Source organism: Mauremys reevesii, linkage group 9 (genome assembly GCF_016161935.1).
Source record: "Mauremys reevesii isolate NIE-2019 linkage group 9, ASM1616193v1, whole genome shotgun sequence".
NCBI lineage: Eukaryota > Metazoa > Chordata > Testudines > Geoemydidae > Mauremys > Mauremys reevesii.
The window spans coordinates 75,406,602-75,425,533 of NC_052631.1; the positions used below are offsets into that span (position 1 = coordinate 75,406,602).

General features: G+C 42.6%; 1 protein-coding gene across 5 annotated transcripts in view; it reads right to left on the reverse strand.

The window, feature by feature from the left end:
- LOC120371899 (connector enhancer of kinase suppressor of ras 2-like) overlaps positions 1 to 18,932 on the reverse strand; it is a 581,536-nt gene that overhangs the window by 66,452 nt on the left and 496,152 nt on the right. For all 5 annotated transcript variants that reach the window (XM_039488337.1, XM_039488338.1, XM_039488339.1 and 2 more), the window contains one exon: positions 13,836 to 13,884. In XM_039488337.1, the coding sequence (XP_039344271.1) occupies positions 13,836 to 13,884 (49 nt within the window). The remainder of the gene's footprint in view (positions 1 to 13,835; positions 13,885 to 18,932) is intronic.

Below are 18,932 nucleotides of genomic sequence, written 5' to 3' on the forward strand. Positions count from 1 at the left end.
TCACAGGCTGCCACTGTCTATAGCAATGCTCCAGAGGCAGCTGTACACTAATGTGTGTCTAGAAATTCTTCTAGCCTCTGAGTCATTCTCTCATTTTTCTAGGCCTGCTCCATTTTCTCTTTTGTTCTGGCCACTCTCCCAGCCAACAGTACGATGTTTGACGTGCTGCAGATAGACAGAGTTGAACTCTGAGACTGACAAAAATCCATAAATGTAACGGGTATGATGTCATGCAAAGACAGTAAATTCTCTCCACCTGCTGGATGGGAGACCTGTATTTCAAGCATGTATGGAAGATCGAAGAGAGAAGGACCAGCAGTATGTTTCTGTTTGTAGGAGAAATATTGGAAACAAGGACAGAGAATGGATGTTAAATGGGAAAAAGTGGCAAAAAATTAAACAATATATTGTGGCTTTTGTGTATTTATTTTAAACTAGAGCAGTGAGTAAGAGGTGCTGTGCAACCAGACTGCCCAAAGAGAGACACTCTCTGGTTATGCTTCTTGTGAATGGGGATGAATCAGGATGGAGCAGGCTGCTCCCTCTAAAATACAGTGGTTCTCAGCCAAGAGTCCAGAATCCCCTGGTGAGCCACAAGCAGGTTTCAGGGGGTTCGCCAAGCAGGACCAGTGGTAGACTCATTGGGGCCCAGGGCAGAAAGGCTAAGCCCTGCCACACAGGACTGAAGCCTGGGGCCCTGAGCCCTGCCACCCAGAGCTGAAACAGAAGCCTGAGCAACTTGGCTTCATGGGGGCTCCAGGCAATTGCCCTGCTTGCTACCCTCTAATGCTGGCCCTGGCTTTTATATGCAGAAAATAGTTGTTGTTGCACAGGTGGGCCATGGAGTTTTTAGAGGCGCGGGGGGTGCGGGGGGGCGTTTAGAAAGAAAAAGGTTGAGAATTCCAGCTCTAATACACTGTCCCTTCTCCGTGGGCCGTTGCAGGTGACTGTGTCATGGCCCTTGCTCCTCTCCATCTCCTTTTCACAATCCAGAGTGTGCAATCCCCACTCCTGAGAGTGCTGAGCATGACTGCTATTTATAGAAGCCTTTTCACAGCCATGCAGCTGTGACATAATGACCCTGGGTGGGTCATATACAGCAAGGAATGAACCTGAAATTTCTGAATCTATAATCAAGAGCCTCTATGCCGGAGTTATTTCAAAGTCTGTAGCAGACACATAAATCTGTAAGTGGTCTAGTCACTAGAGTCAGGGGTGGGGGCAAAGAACCACACTCTGTAAGCATCGGTTACACAGTTTGAGCTGAAATGTACATTGATAAGACATGACATCTAAAATAAATAAATGATATCTTCAGAACATTGTTAGAAATAGCTTGACTGCTTACAAATCCTTAAAAATTTAAACAGAACAGGTTGAGAAGCAGAGTAGTAGTACCTTAGAATGAGCTGGAGAATTCCTATATCAAATTATTCATTAAAAATCTCTAGATCTGATTCAACATAAAATAGGGTGAGAATAGAAGCACAACAGATCAGAGAACAGAAGGGACTTGCAATTTTAAACTATGAGTCAATCAGCCTCATTTTCCTTCTTCTGTGTGCTGAACAGCATATAAAATCATGTTGGTCAAAAGAACAAAGGAAAAAGGGCATGAGCAAATACACTGAGCAATGAATGCTTCGGTAACTTGCAAAACTCTAGATTCAAATTTTAAGATGCAAAGGTGCCAAATAATCCACATTATGCTACACAGTATAAGTAAACATTTTAAACTTGCAACTTCAAAATGATTCTTAGAGTGGCTATGGGAACCAGCCGGAAGATGAATGTACCATGGTTGTCAGCATTTATGGCCTCCTCTCAAAACCACAGCATGAAGTGTAATGTTAAAAGAGCAGCACAAAACATGGGCTGACAACAGTCTGCATTCGTGAAGTTCCAGCAGCGACACAAACCTCAGCATAACCACAGAGAGGAACGTAACGTTTAGCTGACACAAAATTACCTAACTGAAAAATTGCACCTATGTTTAAGTAATACTACAGCAATCAGTGATTTAGACTAGCTGAAAGGATTTAAGGAAATTAACACATTGAAGAAAATCTGGTTGTATGCACCTCAGCTATTCTCACCTTCAAGGGCTTTTACCTTAACCCAATAACTGAACGCAATAAAAACACTGAAAACACACAAGTAGATGCTCCCACCTGTAGTGCAGCCCTAGAGGAATATAGTGCCATATTCCTGGGGAGCAGCAGTAGAAGTGGGGGATCAAGTGTTTGTCAGTAGTGGTGATATTTAAACTGGAGGATAGGGGTGAGCAAGGAGGCGATGTAGTGAGAGTTCTTCATAGATTGTATGGAAGGTAGTGATGCACCAAGGGCAGCTCCTTCCAGCATTTCCTACTTTCCTTAGCTTGACTGGGGAGATAGAAAGCAGCTATAAGTGACACCTGGAAACAATTTGTCAATAGCACAGGTTTATGCCTTTAGTGAGCAGAGGTCTAATTTCCTCAGTGCAGTAGGTAGCAGCAGGAATGGGCTTCTGGTCCAGGATGAGAGAACCAGAAAAAAAAGAGGGTGGAAGAGGTCAACCCATCATTCCCACCTATCTGAAACATGTTCCACATGGAACAGATTTTCTAAGAACATGTGCTTCAAGGGAAGGCCTATAAATCACAGCAATTAGTTCTCATCCAGTATTTGTGTGCTATCGCAGTCATTGGAATGAATGTTTCATTATGCGTACCAATAGCTTGTCCACAGCTGTCACTGTAGAAGGGAGCCTCTACTGCTACTATATCAACAACAGCACAGCTATCCGGGGGACAAATCAGTGGAGACAGATCAGTACCAGTAAGTAGTGCTCCAGCATCTATCAAGCACCAGGCATATGATGCTGAGAGAGTTCCGTTTGGAGGAAGTCCAAGTGGCCTACCAGGTCCAGGAATCACAACTACCTCTCATCACATATTTATCTGCTATCTCGGACAACAGAACAGGTGTTTCATGAAAGGTCAGTATTTGCTCTACATGTACATTCAAGAATTAATGTTTATTATGACTATGGAACTCATGCTTGCTGTATCAAAAGGAGACAAAGTAAAAAGGGGCATGTGGTCAGAACAATCTGGTGCGTGTGTGTGTGGGGGGGGGATATGGGGATTAAGGATGCTTCCAATAGTTTGTAAAAGCAGCAGAGTCCTGTGGCACCTTATAGACTAACAGACATATTGGAGCATGAGCTTTCGTGGGTGAATACCCACTTCGTCGGATGCATGTCAATAGTTTTAGCAATGAACGAATAGGCTCCCTCTACATTTAAAATGGCAGACCTATGGTATCTGTTTCAGAATTATCCCAAGGAGTATATATCTATTGGAAGGGTGTTAAATTTAGGGTATGTCTACACTACGGGATTATTCCGGGTTTACAGAAAGTTATTTTTGGAAACAGATTGTATAAAGTCAAGTGCACGTGGCCACATTAAGCACATTAATTTGTGCGTCCATGTACCGAGGCTAGCGTTGACTTGTGGAGCGTTGCACTGTGGGTAGCTATTCCATAGCTATCCCATAGTTCCTGCAGTCTCCCCCGCCCATTGGAATTCTGGGTTGAGATCCCAATGCCTGATGGGGCCAAAAATTCGTTATGGGTGGTTATGGGTAAATGTCGTCAGTCAATCCTCTCTCTGTGAAAGCAACGGCAGACAATCATTTCGCACCCTTTTCCCTAGATTGCCCAGGCAGACGCCATAGCACGGCAACCATGGAGCCCGTTCAGCCTTTTTTCACTGTCACCGTATGTCTTCTGGATGCTGCTGACAGACGTGGCACTGCAGTGCTACACAGCAGCATCCCCTTGCCTTTGCAAGTTAGCAAAGATGGTTACCAGCCATACTGTACCATCTGCTGCTTTGCAAGTTGACAAAGATGGTTACCAGTCATACTGTACCGTCTGCTGCTGTCATGGGTGCTCCTGGCCGGCCTCGGTGAGGTCGGTTGGGGGCGCCTGGACAAAAATGGGAATGACTCCCCAGGTCATTCTCTTCTTTAAGTTTTGTCTAATGGAGAGTCAATCCTGCCTAGAATATCAGGCAAGCCTACTAAAGAACTAGAGAGGCAAATGGCCGCTCCGGGCCAGGGCCCCAGACATCCCGCAGAAATGATGAGCTGCATGCCATTCTTGGGGGTGCCCCTGAAACAACCCCACCCATTGCTTCCCTTCTCCCCCACCCCTCCTGAGCTACCATGGCAGTTATCCCCCCATTTGTGTGATGAAGTAATAAAGAATGCATGAATAAGAAACAACACTGACTTTATTGCCACTGGAAGCAGAGATCAAAGGGGGGACGGGAGGGCGGTTGGCCTACAGCGAAGCAGAGTGAACCACCATTCTGCACTTGCAAAGCCTATAGCTGAAAATGGGAATCTGTGATAAGCACTAGGATAGAAGCACAGGCAGGACTGAATCTCCATTAGACAAAACTTAAAGAAGAGAATGACCTGGAGTCATTCCCATTTTTGCCCAGGTGCCCCTGACCGACGTCACCGAGGCCAGCCAGGAGCACCCATGGGATGACGATGACGGATATCCGTCATAGTGTACCGTCTGCCGTCCGCAAGGCAAGGCAAGGGGATGCTGCTGTGTACTGCTGCAGCACCGCGTATGCCAGCAGCATCCAGTAGACATACGGTGACACTGAAAAAAGGCGAGAAACGATTTTTTTCCCCTTTATTTTCATGGGGGTAGGGGGCTGATGACATATACCCTGAACCACCCGCTGCAATGTTTTTGACCCTTCAGGCTTTGGGAGCTCAGCCCAGAAGTCAAATGGGTTTCGGAGAGTGCGGGAACTATGGGATAGCTACAGTCGTCAGTCACCCCTCCCTCCGTGAGCATCCATTTGATTCTTTGGCTTTCTAGTATGCTTGTCTCAGCTCCTTAAGTTTCATGCAGCACTCTGAGTCCCTGTTGTGACCTCTGTCCATCATGGTCTTGGAGATTTTTTCAAATGTTTTGGCATTTCGTCTTTTGGAATGGAGTTCTGATAGAACAGATTCATCTCCCCATATAGAGATCAGATTCAGTATCTCCCGTACAGTCCATGCTGGAGCTCTTTTTGATTCTGGGACTGCATGGTCACCTGTGCTGATCAGTGCTCCATGCTGGGCAAACAGGAAATAAAATTCAAAAGTTTGCGGGGCTTTTCCTGTCTACCTGGCCAGTGCATCTGAGTTCAGATTGCTGTCCAGAATGGTCACAATGGTGCACTGTGGGATAGCTCCCGGAGGCCAATACTGTCGAATTACGGCCACACTAACCCTAATTTGAAATGGCAATACCGATTTCAGCGCTACTCCCCTCGTCGGGAGTACAGAAATCGATTTTATGGGCCCTTTATAGCAAAGTAAAGGGTTTCATTGTGTGGACGGGTGCAGGGTTAATTTGATTTAACAATGCTAAATTCGACATAAACTCATAGTGTAGACCAGGTCTAATTTACAAATCTCTTATTTTAGACACAGGACACACCGGAGGGCAGGAATTTGAATCTTGAAATCCATACAAAATGGTGCATCTGGTAATGCTGAAATGGTTACAAGTGGCGAAAGTGAGCAGATTTGTGGATTCTCTTGACCCACTCTTAATTCCACATCTGAAGATAATTCCACAAAAGTGTTGTTTGCCCTTGTGAACTAGTGTACAAAATAATAAAATTACCAAAGTGACAAAACTGTAGAAAATGATAATATACAGATATTTTCCATTATTTTAAAGATCTTTAACAAATTTGTACTTTTTTATCACCAGCCTTTGAGAATCTTGAAACTTAATCCCTTTCCCCCCACATATATGTAGCATCTGTGTGTGTCACTTGCAAACCTTTTAGAAAATATTGCCTTTTTATTTAAAAAAAATTCCTCAAGGATAACCATACAGTTTGATTTGTAATTTAAATATTGTGACAAACCAAGACTAAGCACACCTAATATTTCATAAAACAAGGCTCAGAAAAGGCTTACTTAAGAATGTTATTTTAATAGTGCAGTGGATAGGACCCACCCTACTCTTCATTAAGAAAACCAAAAGCACAACAAACTAAAAACAATGCCCCAATAAACTATGATATGGGTGAAGGAGATTTAAAGGATAATTCCGAGATTGATATTTAAAATATGAGAACCAGCCTTAGGGGACCTCAGTTCTTGAAAGATGGCAACAAACAAAGACATTCAGGGATATACAGCTAATATGTTTAAGTGACTGGAGGGACTCATCTCTTCTTTCACCTTGCACACAATATCTGTCCATAGCACAGAAATCATACTCCACAGCAAATAAAGGCAAAGGGAACCAGACCCGTAACTACTGTTCCAGCCCTCGGTTCAGTCTTGCCCTTCAGAATAAAGTCTACATCTGTATCTCAGGGTTGTGGCCAGTGTTTCTTTGTAATAAAAGGTGGGTACATATTTCCAACCCTCCTAGAGAGGCTAATGCGAGTGCAAGGAAAGAGAAGATGCTAAATAGCTTTGCACCAGCAAAGGCAGAGACTAGTGTCCTCCATTCTAGTTAACAAACTGTCTACAATGCAGCTTAAAGGTAATCCACAAAGGGAAAAATATGGAGAAGTGCCCAGTTTTACTTTTGTTTTTTCAATTTTTGCTTAATTCTTACATTTGTACCCTGAACCTTAGCTCCCCTTCTTATTTTTAAGATTGTTCTGCCTAAGAATTTCTTTGTTTTTAAAAATTATTTAAAACATCATCCATGAACACTAACTAAGAACCCCACTGTGAGTGCAGCTTTGAGACTGTAAGCAGTTGAAGATACCTATTTTGTTTTAAATGTAGAGCCAGATTCAAAAGAACTATCTGCTTTGTGCCACTGTAGTAATATTAATTAGCCATAAATTGGAGGAAAGCAGCCCATATATTGGTGAATCTTGTCATTAATTGGCAACTAACTTATTGGTTTCCTTTTCCAGAACATTAAAAAAAAACATTTAAATTATTTTCTTTAATACATAGGCAAGCTTAAGAAATAAACTTCCAAGACATGAAACTGTAGAATTTCACTTCTGAAATGTCAAGAAAATAGATATTAATTTTTAAAATGTTGATTCGCTGTGAAAGCTTAGAGACAGACTGGCCAGCATGGAGGTATGGAATGGGTGAGAATGGGCTGAGGCAAGTGCAGGGTAAGGAGAATAGGGAGTAAGCAGAAAAGTATATGCATGTGGTTACTGGAGATACCAGGAAGGGGAAGGGTTTTGGGGGGGTACAGGAGAATCACTGAGGATGTAGCAGGGGACAGAATATTTGGTGGCAACATTGGGGGTAGCACTAGGCTGGAGATATAAGTAAAATTGAGAGGAAGCGTGTCACAGGCAGGATACTTGTATTGAGGGGATGAAGGCTGTGCCCACTGAAAAGCAAATCACAAGAAGCTATTTTCATAACTCTTTTGCAGGGATTCATATGAAATGGGACACACAAAGGGATTCAATGGCCATGTAATTAGGTAGGACACAGCTTTAGTGTTAGATTAGAAATGGCAGGGATGTGTCCTTTCTAGTGGTATAATTCATTTGTGATGCTCACTTGTCTCTCAGACGTTCAGTTTGTTTTTAATTTAGTGCACTTGAATGCTCAGAAAAGCATAAAAATGTCTGCAAGTTTTTCCATACTTTGTTATTGCCATATTTCACATACCCACAAGCATTTATTTTGATGGAGTATTTTTATATATTCTAAAACAGAAGGAGGAAAAATAGGCTTATCAAACAGTACGGATAGAAAAGTTTTCATTAAATCTAATTGTCCAACTGCAGGAAGAAGTAAACAAATAGGTGTTTAAAGTGAGATATTAATAACTTACGTAAGTTTTTTTATAAACATTCAATTTATGAAGAGTCCCCTTAAGATCTTTTTTGTTTACTTTATTTGCATCTAATGGTAGAGGCACGTGATGAAACGCCCCTCCCCCTGCATATAAATGACATTATGAAGTAACTTCCATGTAGCACTGTTGTAAAATATCCAATCAGATGTTCATTGTAGATATGACTTTCTGGAGAACAAGTCTGTCTAGTCTCATGAGCTTGCTGCCATTTGTTACTGAAACTTGTAATAAATAGCAAGTTGAAAAATCAGGCCATGGAGCTGACAGAAAAATGTGAAGTGTTCAAATTGTAGGCGCTAACAGTGCAGCTGGAACTGTAAGAACAAGAACACTCTTTAATTTAGCATTAAGATGTTGGTGTTGTGTTCTCTCTCTTTGGTCATGAGGAAGCTGTCCACAGTCTGATGTGATGAATCAGGTCATATGAGGATTTTCTTGCCTAACACTTTACCAATTAAAATAACAATTTTTCACAGCTGTCTGCTTTTGGATTTCTTTTTTCACCATGAACTAATTAAAGTAACAAAAATTGGTAAAAAGAAAAATCAGGCATCTGGCATTTAAACTCCAAACAAATTTTCTCCAGGACTCTTCTTTCCCCATTTGTTCTATTACTTCTCTAGATACTGTATTTTTCTTAGCTCCCTACCCACTTTTAATTACTTTGTTAGCCTTTGATGTTTTCCTAGCTTTCCCCCTATTTTACCAGAAGTGGCTTCTCACCTCTAACTGAAGAGAGAGAGACTCACTGGACATCTTCACGTTAGAGGATTACAGTATGATGCTGTCCAATGTCGGGTAAGCAATTTCATTCATAAGAACATAAGAACATAAGAATGGCCGTACCGGGTCAGACCAAAGGTCCATCTAGCCCAGTATCTGTCTACCGACAGTGGCCAATGCCAGTTGCCCCAGAGGGAGTGAACCTAACAGGCAATGATCAAGTGATCTCTCTCCTGACATCCATCTCCATCCTCTGACGAACAGAGGCTAGGGACACCATTCTTACCCATCCTAGCTAATAGCCATTTATGGACTTAGCCACCATGAATTTATCCAGTCCCCTTTTAAACATTGTTATAATCCTAGCCTTCACAACCTCCTCAGGTAAGGAGTTCCACAAGTTGACTGTGCGCTGCGTGAAGAAGAACTTCCTTTTATTTGTTTTAAACCTGCTGCCTATTAATTTCATTTGGTGACCCCTAATTCTTGTATTATGGGAATAAGTAAATAACTTTTCCTTATCCACTTTCTCAACATCACTCATGATTTTATATACCTCTATCATATCCCCCCTTAGTCTTCTCTTTTCCAAGCTGAAGAGTCCTAGCCTCTTTAATCTTTCCTCGTATGGGACCTTCTCTAAACCCCTAATAATTTTAGTTGCCCTTTTCTGAACCTTTTCTAGTGCTAGAATATCTTTTTTGAGGTGAGGAGACCACATCTGTACACAGTATTCGGATGTGGGTGTACCATGGATTTATATAAGGGCAATAATATATTCTCAGTCTTATTTTCTATCCCCTTTTTAATGATTCCTAACATCCTGTTTGCTTTTTTGACCACTTCTGCACGCTGCGTGGACATCTTCAGAGAACTATCCACGATGACTCCAAGATCTTTTTCCTGACTCGTTGTAGCTAAATTAGCCCCCATCATATTCTATGTATAGTTGGGGTTATTTTTTCCAATGTGCATTACTTTACATTTATCCACATTAAATTTCATTTGCCATTTTGTTGCCCAATCACTTAGTTTTGTGAGATCTTTTTGAAGTTCTTCACAATCTGCTTTGGTCTTAACTATCTTGAGTAGTTTAGTATCATCTGCAAACTTTGCCACCTCACTGTTTACCCCTTTCTCCAGATCATTTATGAATAAATTGAATAGGATTGGTCCTAGGACTTGGGGAACACCACTAGTTACCCCTCTCCATTTTGAGAATTTACCATTAATTCCTACCCTTTGTTCCCTGTCCTTTAACCAGTTCTCAATCCATGAAAGGACCTTCCCTTTTATCCCATGACAGCTTAATTTACGTAAGAGCCTTTGATGAGGGACCTTGTCAAAGGCTTTCTGGAAATCTAAGTACACTATGTCCACCGGATCCCCCTTGTCTACATTCATAACTGTGAAAGCCAATCAGCACTGAGTTTTTGAAAAATGTGGAGTTGGGTCCAAATTGATATAATCTGCCATTCTGATTGTCTCTTTTGAGGAACCTAAATTTTGTCTTGCAGAAGAGGTAGTACTCTTCTCTCCCAGTGTCTTATCTGGTGCATAAAGTGTCAAGAACATGCTGGAGGCTAAGGTTTTACACAATTTTTAAAATGGCTAGTTTAATGTAGGGTTGTTATTCCTAAATTCATGAGTTAATATCTCATTGGTACTAGAGACAAGAGTACCCGAGTAACTCCAGCAAAGACTTACACATGTGATTAACTTTATGCACTGTGAGCAGATACATAACAACACTCAGTCAAATACACACTCACCATATGAGCAGGATTGCTGCCTAAATTAGTAATTTCAGACAGCAGACTATCAATTATGTTTACATCTTACCAATATGGAGCAGCTTCTGTCATGAACTAGACACAAGGGGACAGATACTCAGATATAGCTGCTCAGCTTCACTGGAGCTACACCAGTTTACACTAGCAGAAGATCTGTCTGCAAAAAACTGATTCTCTACTCCTTGGCACCTGTGTAGTCAATTACACTGCACAGTGGGAGACACGTTATCAGATCAGAATTGTAATATTTTTACTCACTAGGATATTCACTTTGCATAGAGGTAAATTACTATACAAGACACACGGCAGTGGAGAATCAGGCCCAACATAGTCTAGATACTCCCCATCTTGGTTATCTATATTGGTTACAGGATAAGAAAAAAAATGTTGAATTGAAGATTAAACCCTTATTTTTTTATGCAAGGCATTGATGAGTACATTTTAAAACTGGGTAGCTCCCATTTTGAAAATAACTAGAACAAACAACCAGAATCAGAGATGAATGCCAATTCTAGGAACTTACATCAGGCCTCTTTAAGCAATTATTCTTACTGTCACCTGAAAACATCCAAGTAGTAGCTACAATTATAGCTGTTTGATTTATTCCCTTTCTTTTCTTATTGTTCCTCATACATTAAAAGATATTCGTGAACCATGTTATAGTGTTCAGGAATGCCTTTCTGTTTCTCTGTAAAATTATTTAGTCTGAAACTATCAAACATTAGGTCCGTGTGGGAGTATGATCATGTAGAAAAAATTAAAGTTTTTTAAACAGTGATGTGGAATTACCTAGAGTAACTATTTTTAGAGTCAGGCAATAAAAGATCATCCTTAAACTAAAGTTGCACAGACTAACAGTAACATTACACAGATATTTGTGTGTACATATACATATATATATGTGCGCATCTGTTTTTGCAAATCATCACTAGTTTTATATGCCAGATAGCACAGAAATTCTTGGAAATGACGTTATCTTTCCATTTGTTCAGAAGGTAATGTGTTTTTTATGTTCTGAAATGTCAGACTAGGACAAAAAAGGAAAATAGTTATTTACAGTGGTCCATGAGAATGGTGACACTGTTTCTGTAAGTCAACGAAAAACACACAGTAAATGTCATTGTAGTGGGCCAGAAGTGTCCAGTGCATCCCTCATTGCCTACAGGCAGCCTGTCTCATTTCCCTTCTTGGATTGTTCAAGAAACTAAAAATCATTTGTCTATTCCCATCCCTTCTCTGATTGTGCTTTATTACGTTAACAAACATTAAAAATAAAGTGTTCAAGTCTATCCAAAAGTCCACAGAAACAAAGATTTTTCTTCTTTCTCCCTGGGGCTTCTTTCTCTCCTTCCTGCCTGGACTTCGCCTGCTTTGGCAGGCCACTCCCAGGCCCCACCTGGCTGGAGTCTAAGTCCTAACTCCCAGGATTCCCTGATAGAGCCCGCTCACTCCTAGCAGTCTCTAATCTCTCAGCAACATTGAGTCTGCTGTCTTGATTTAAAAAAGCATCTTTTATCTGGTCAAGACATAAGGCCTCACATGTTTAGCTGTTAAAAACTGGAAATCTGGCCACAAAAAACATGTCATCTACTCAAAGTCTTCTAGCTACTTGCATACATGCCTATCCTTGCAGATGGCACGTTATCCTCTCTCAGGTTTTTCTAATCCTCATTCTGAGATATAGATATTAAACAACGAGTTTAATTGTGAAGTCTTTCAGTCTTATAAATGGTCATCATTCTTACAGAAAATCCCAGTACCAGGTACTAGCTCTTTATATCTTTTCAGAGGCCTTATCTAGACTAAGATTAAAGGTGTGATGTTATCAATTAATTCTTAGGAGCCTTTAAAAGTCTGTTTCTTGTTTCAAAGCTTGAAGAAAACTTTAATCACCAAATCCACTTGCTTATACAATTTGCTACAAATGCTGATCTTAATTTGAACAGAATGCAAATTCAAGTAATAAGCAAAAAGTGATTGGACACCAAGGCATTTTGTCCAGCGCACTTCAGTTCTGTTTATTAAGTATGTGTGCTACGCAGTGCATAACCAGAAGGAAATGAAAATTCATAGCAGTCTGGCAGAGGACTATATTGTGCCCTCAGCTATGTGGACGCAACTTCCAATGAGTTCAACAGAATTTTTGCATGTTGTATCTGAAGGCTGAATTCTGACCAAAGAACCCATGGACAAAAATCAACAAAGAAAATCAAATACAATTTTCTCTTATGTAGACATAATTTTAAAGCTATATATTTAGGTGGATTAAAGCTAAAGTGCCTAGTAGACAGATTAGGAATCAAGAGAAGTGGGTTCTACTCCTGGCTTTGCCACTGATCTGCTAAGTGACCTTGGTCAAGTGGCCTCACTGCTCTGTGCCATTCTATAGTTTCCTTGTCTGTAAAATGGGATAACGATACTGACCTCCTTCGTAAAGCACTTTGAGATTTACAGATGAAGTAAGTATTATTTAAATTAAACCTCATTATCTGTTTATTACATTTAAGTAATTAATAAACAAAATAAGTGAAGTAGGGCTTGATTGTATAGTTACCACAAGCTGTGGAGCAGCATAATTACATTAACCCAGAAAGAGACTAGGAACTGAATTGTGGTGCAAAGTGAAAATGTCCTCTTCTCCATTGCTGCTGGGGGAAGTAATTTGGCACAGATGTGCCAGCTGGTGTGTTAGGAGGAAGAGTTAGGGTTCCTCCTACTCCCAACCCTCTTTTGCATAGGGTTGGAGTGGTGAATAGTGGTCTTGCAGGAGCTGCTCTCTAGCCCAGCACAGTAATCTGTAAGGCAGACAGACAGTGTAGGAGACTGAGGGGTCCTTTTTATTTCCTGAGTCCCTGGCAGGGCATACAGGGTAAGCCAAAACTTTAACCTAAAGCAGGGGAGGGAGACATTTTGATATAAAAATCCTGGCATTGTTTAAAAATCACATGCAGGGAAGAATTTTAGAAATATAAGGACGAAATAAAGTAAACCTCTCTCCCAATACTCCTGCATGCCTTGGAAAATTTACAAGATTCCTTCCAATGCCTAACCCACCATCTTTGCAGGTAATTTGAATGCACTTTCAATGTTTTGAGCTTTAAAGCATGCCCTGGACTACTTGGTTTTTTTGTAACTATAATGTTGCCCATCATTTCTGTATTACTTGAGAAATCTTGACTTTTCAAAATCTTTCATCAGTATAGACAAAACTCAAAGACTATAATACCTTGTGTATCCTTTACATCAAGATATGACAGTGAAACTTAGATTGTAAGCTCTTTGGGGCCGGGACTGGCTTTTCTGTTCTGAGTTTGTACAGCGCCTGTGGGGTCCTGGACCATGACTAGGGGGTCTTAAGATTATTATAATATAAACAAATAAATAATACGTAATAATGAAATTAGATTGGTTGGAATATTTCTGTTTTTAAGGTAGTGCAATAATTATTTACCTTCCTCATGGATGTGCTCCCTTGACGGTCACTGGCAGAACTAGCGTACCTATGACAGAGATGAAGATTTTAGAATGTAAAAGAAAACAAACAGAATATGAATAAAAATGACATATATTCAGGCATGTGTAGTGATTTAACTGCATGACTCCCAGTGATGGTAAACGCAAATCATGTAGCTAAATTTCTGTGCAGCACTTTGAAAATATACCTAATATATGCAGTTTATACAACTGAAGTATTAAAAATGAATCCAGGTCCATCTTCAACATTCTGATTTACAAATAGACAAATTCAGTGTAAGAAAGTCTGATCCCTTTGCAAGTCTTTGTCCTAACAATCTTCAAAGTTAATTAACTGAGGTATAGCTAATGCAAATATTGACAAAAATAGATTTAAAAAAATTATTTGAAGTGACTCTTTCCTCTGTGTCTTTAGTGAGTCTTGTATGTACTAGGTTATAAATTCTTTACAGTATGCATCACCTTGATATCTGTGTCTTGTACCAATGGGACTTTATATGGCTGGAAGAGAGCCATACCAGCCATTGCAACCTTCAGGCCGAAAGAGGGCACCAGAAGATATAGTTAGTTGGTTGGTTGGTTAGTGTGATGCTGACAGACCAGGTTCCAGCTCATGACAATGCCCCAGGCCTCACTGAACACTTGCAAATGCATAGCTGGAAACCTGTCTTACTTACCTGTGTGTCAGCATTATTAAAATAGATATTAGATAAACACATTCTTATCAATGTAACAGTGTTTAGACTTGATAAAATGCTTGTAGGATGCTGCATGTATTAATCTAATTTGTAACCTCTGTAGCCCATGGTGTAAAGTTATATTGAGAGTTTGCATTGTACACCTCTGTTATTGCGTAACTCACCAAACTGGAAATGAAGCATTAATGCAAAGGGCTCATCCTGCGTACAAGATGGCCTATTGAAGGCAAATGAGGTATGGTGTAGCATCTAAGGAGAGAATCCCTGTTGACTGCATTCCTAATTACCTCCAAGGAAGACAGACCTATGCATGAACTCATCCCATCAGTTTGGCCCCTGGAGTGGAGGGGATAAAAATCCCTGACAAGGAGAAACTGAATCTCCTTTATGCTGTCTGTACTGTGAGGGGCAAAGATTCCTAGACATAAGCAAAGAGATCCCCATGCTGCTTGGCATGGGGTTAGTCCTGAAATAAATTTTGAACTGACAGATTACTACAACTGTTACCTTTTGAATCACAGACTGAAACTCATTGTGTATTGTGTATTGTGGCAGAGCTCTGACCTTGCCCCCGTGGGTCCTGCACTTCTAGGCGGTTTATGCTAGCCTCTGTGGCTCACTGTGACCCTCCACATAGCCCTTCTCTCTCTAGGGCCAGGGTTACAGTCTGCTGAGTCCTTTTCATCAGAGGCCAGCAAGGAGGTTGGTGAGAGAACTCCCGCAGTCTCTGTTGTCCCTGGGGGCTTATTTCAGAACAGTTTAGCCTCCTGTCCTGGCAGGGGCCTCACTTCCTCTCCCAGGAGATGTTCCTGTAGTGGGGGGTTGGGGGGAACCCGGGCCTGCCCTCTACTCTGGGTTCCAGCCCAAGGACCCTAATGGTAGCAGCTGTTGGCAGCCAACCTTTCACTGCCAGAGTTGCTACATTTCCCTGGGCCACTTCCCCACAGCTCTCCTGCTTCTCCCTTCTTCACCCTTACCTTAGGGCTCCCTTAACGATGGTTTGAGGGTGTCTTCATTAACCAGCCCTTCAGCCGCACTTCCTCTCCTCTGGCTCCCTGGCTCTCCCCTGCCTGACTGGAGTGAGCCCTTTTTATAGTATCAGCAGGGCCTTAATTAGAGTCAGGTGGTCACACTAGCTTAATGGCCTCACCTGACTCTTTGCAGGTTCATTAGAGTCAGGTGTTCTCATTAGCCTGGAGCAGCCCCTGCTCTGGTCAGTCAGGGAACAGAAAACTGTTAATCCAGTGGCCAGTATATCTGCCTTCTGCTATTCTGCTGTTCCCAACTGGCCTGGGTCTATCGCAGTATATATGCTTGCTTGTTTTAACCTATAAATAACTTTTTCATTTTCCTAGTTAATAACCTTTTACTTAGTTTATCACAGGATTGGCTACAAGCATTGTCTTTGGTGTGAGATCTAAAGTACAAATTGACCTGGGGTAAGTGACTGATCTTTGGGACTGGGAGCAATCTGAACATTTTGTGATCTTTGGTGTAAGTGACAATTTATCACGTAGTCCATTTTACCTGGGTGGCAAGATAGCCTGGAGTGTCAAAGGGGACTGTTTGTGACTCCATTATAAGGCTATTGTAGTACTTCAGGAGTTCACATTTGTTACTGGGTTGGTGAAATCTAATTATAGAACATTCAATCAGTTTGGGGTGTTTGTTCTGCTTTTTGACAGTCTGCCCTGAGGTTGGCAATCTCAGTTATGAACTACTCCAGACATCATGACAGGTAGATAGAACATTTTTATTCACATAAAGCAGCATTTTCTTGGCTTCTTCAGAAAAAATACAGTAATATCAGTCCAAATTGTGAGTTTTGCTTTAAATGTCACCTATGTTTTATGATGTTAGTCCGTAGACATGTGTTTGATTGTGCCCTGTACAAGTAATTTTGTTCAACACACTAAGCTATGTAAATTTGTCATTTTCTCCCATATAATTATACAGTCATAACAGGGATAATTTGTGTTATTTCCTGTGCCTTTATTTTAGCAACATGTAAGGACACTTACATATACACTGATACTAGCAATTGTGGTGCCAAAAGAACTAATTTGACAGGACTGGTAGGTAACACTTTTGTCACTGAGAGAAGATCCTAAACCTTTTCTCTCATTCTTATCATCCTGTATCAGACTTTGTAATACTGTTTCATGAGCCCTCATAATCTGTTAGACAGACTTCTCTAATGTGCCATTCAGCAACTCTTCCCTCACGTTATAGCTGCTAAAACACTGCTTAGTAGGACATGTAATGACACAGATGGTGACCTCTCTGACTTTTCCTCTCTAAATCTTTCAGTTTGAGTTTTTCAGAGAATCATATTATCACACCAACAAGGCATGTATAAAGCATTGACACATACCTAAAATAGGTTCTCTGTTCTCTCCATTTTCAGAGTAAATAAACAAGAATGTGTGTGTGCCTCTCATCTCCTTGATAGAGAAATCGCCAAGAATATAAAACAGACACTCCGGAGAGATCAAAATAAGGAAGTCCAAAGAGGGAAGAACAGTATAGAGATTCAGAAAGCCCCAAACGTACTCTACCACTGATGACCTAGCATTATATTCTTGGCTGGCAAACATGGTATGCAACTGTCACATCTGTCCTCAGAAAACAGCGGTCATCATGGCCAGTTCTTCCAGACCCAGAAGCTGCCTATGACAGGGAAACTGGGGACTCACTTTTAGATAGAAAATGAAAACTGAATTAACTACCACAACATAATCTCTGTTTAGGGCCTTATTCCTGCTGGTATTGAACTCATTGCTATTGCTGTTATTTTCCACAGGTTCTGTGGTACAATTTGCAGCCTTTTGTAGGGTGCAGCTTGGAGTCACACCACACTGGGGAAGCATCAGGAGGATTTGCCTTTCAAGAGGCAGAATCTCTCTGGGGCTAGTGCACGCTCTGCACCATCCATTAAGGTGGCATCAGTTAGTGCCCTGATGCACTGATCCTGCTTGGCAAGTCAGTGAAGAGAGGGAACAAGACTACCAATCCATGCTCAGAGAGATTACTATTGTACTTGGCCCTGGCACAAACAGGGGGAGACTTCTTGCCTATCTCCCCCCACAGCCTCCCTCTGAACTCACACATTGCTAAATTACAGGTAGCATATTTGAATAAAGCAATGTTAGCTACTGCATAAGGTGCTTTATGTGAACAATTTGGTGTGCTGAATTGACATTACCATACTTAGGAACAACTAAAAGGACTAATTGGTATTCAGTATAATTTAGGATCCTGACAAGGAGCTGGCAACAACAAACAAGCCAAATCAATCATAGAATTGGGATTTAAGCACGCTGTCAGTCACTCATGCTTTACTACTTGGCATGGCATTGAATAGGAAACTTGCTGCCATGAAAATATGCAATATCTGGTGGTCTGTGCCCTCAAATATCCATATATACATGACAGGTTTCAGAGCAGCAGCTGTGTTAGTCTGTATCCGCAAAAAGAACAGGAGTACTTGTGGCACCTTAGTTAGAGACTAGCAAACTTATCTGAGCATAAGCTTTCATGGGTTACAGCCCATTTCATCAGATGCATAGAATGGAACATATAGTAAGAAGATATACATACATATAGAGAACATGAAAAGGTGGAAGTTGCCACCAACTCTAAAAGGTTAATTAATTAAGATGAGCTATTATCAGCAGGAGGAAATTTTTTTTGTAGTGATAATCAAGATGGCCCATTTCCAGGGCCGCCCAGAGGGGGGGGGGCAAAAGGGGCAATTTGCCCCGGGCCCCGGGCTCCGCAGGGGCCCCCAAGAGAAAAGCTCGGCCCCCCTCCCTCCTCCTCTCCTGGCCAGCGCGCGAGCGCCGCCACTCTCCACCCCCGCCTCCCTCGCCCGCTCAGAGCCGGAGGGGGGGGGGGGGGGGGCTGGCCCCTCCCCGCCCCCTGCCTGCCCCTGCGTGGTGAGGGGCGGGGGGGGGGGCTGGGAGGGGCTCCCCCGCCCCCCGCCCCCGCCCGCGAGTCGCGTGGCGGGGGCGGCTGGGAGGGCTGAGCCCCCCCCCCGCCCGCCCCCGCGCGTGGGGGCGGGGGGGGGGCGGGGGGGGGGCTGAGCCCCGCCGCGCGCGCAGCGAGTCGCGGCGGGGGGGGGGGGGGGGGCTCAGCGTGCGCTCAGCCCGCCCCCCCCCCCTCCCCCTGGCGCTCTGCTCAGGCTCGAGCCGGCTCCCGCTCGCGGGGCGGGGGGGGGCGCGGGGGGGGGGGGGGGGCCGGCGGGGGCGGGGAGCGGGTCCGGGCAGGGGCGGGGCGGCGGGGGGGGGCGGCGGTGGGGGGGGGGGGGGGGGGGGGGGGGGTGGGGGGGGGGGGTGGGAGGGGGGGAGGACCGGGCGCCGCCGCGCCGGCGCAGC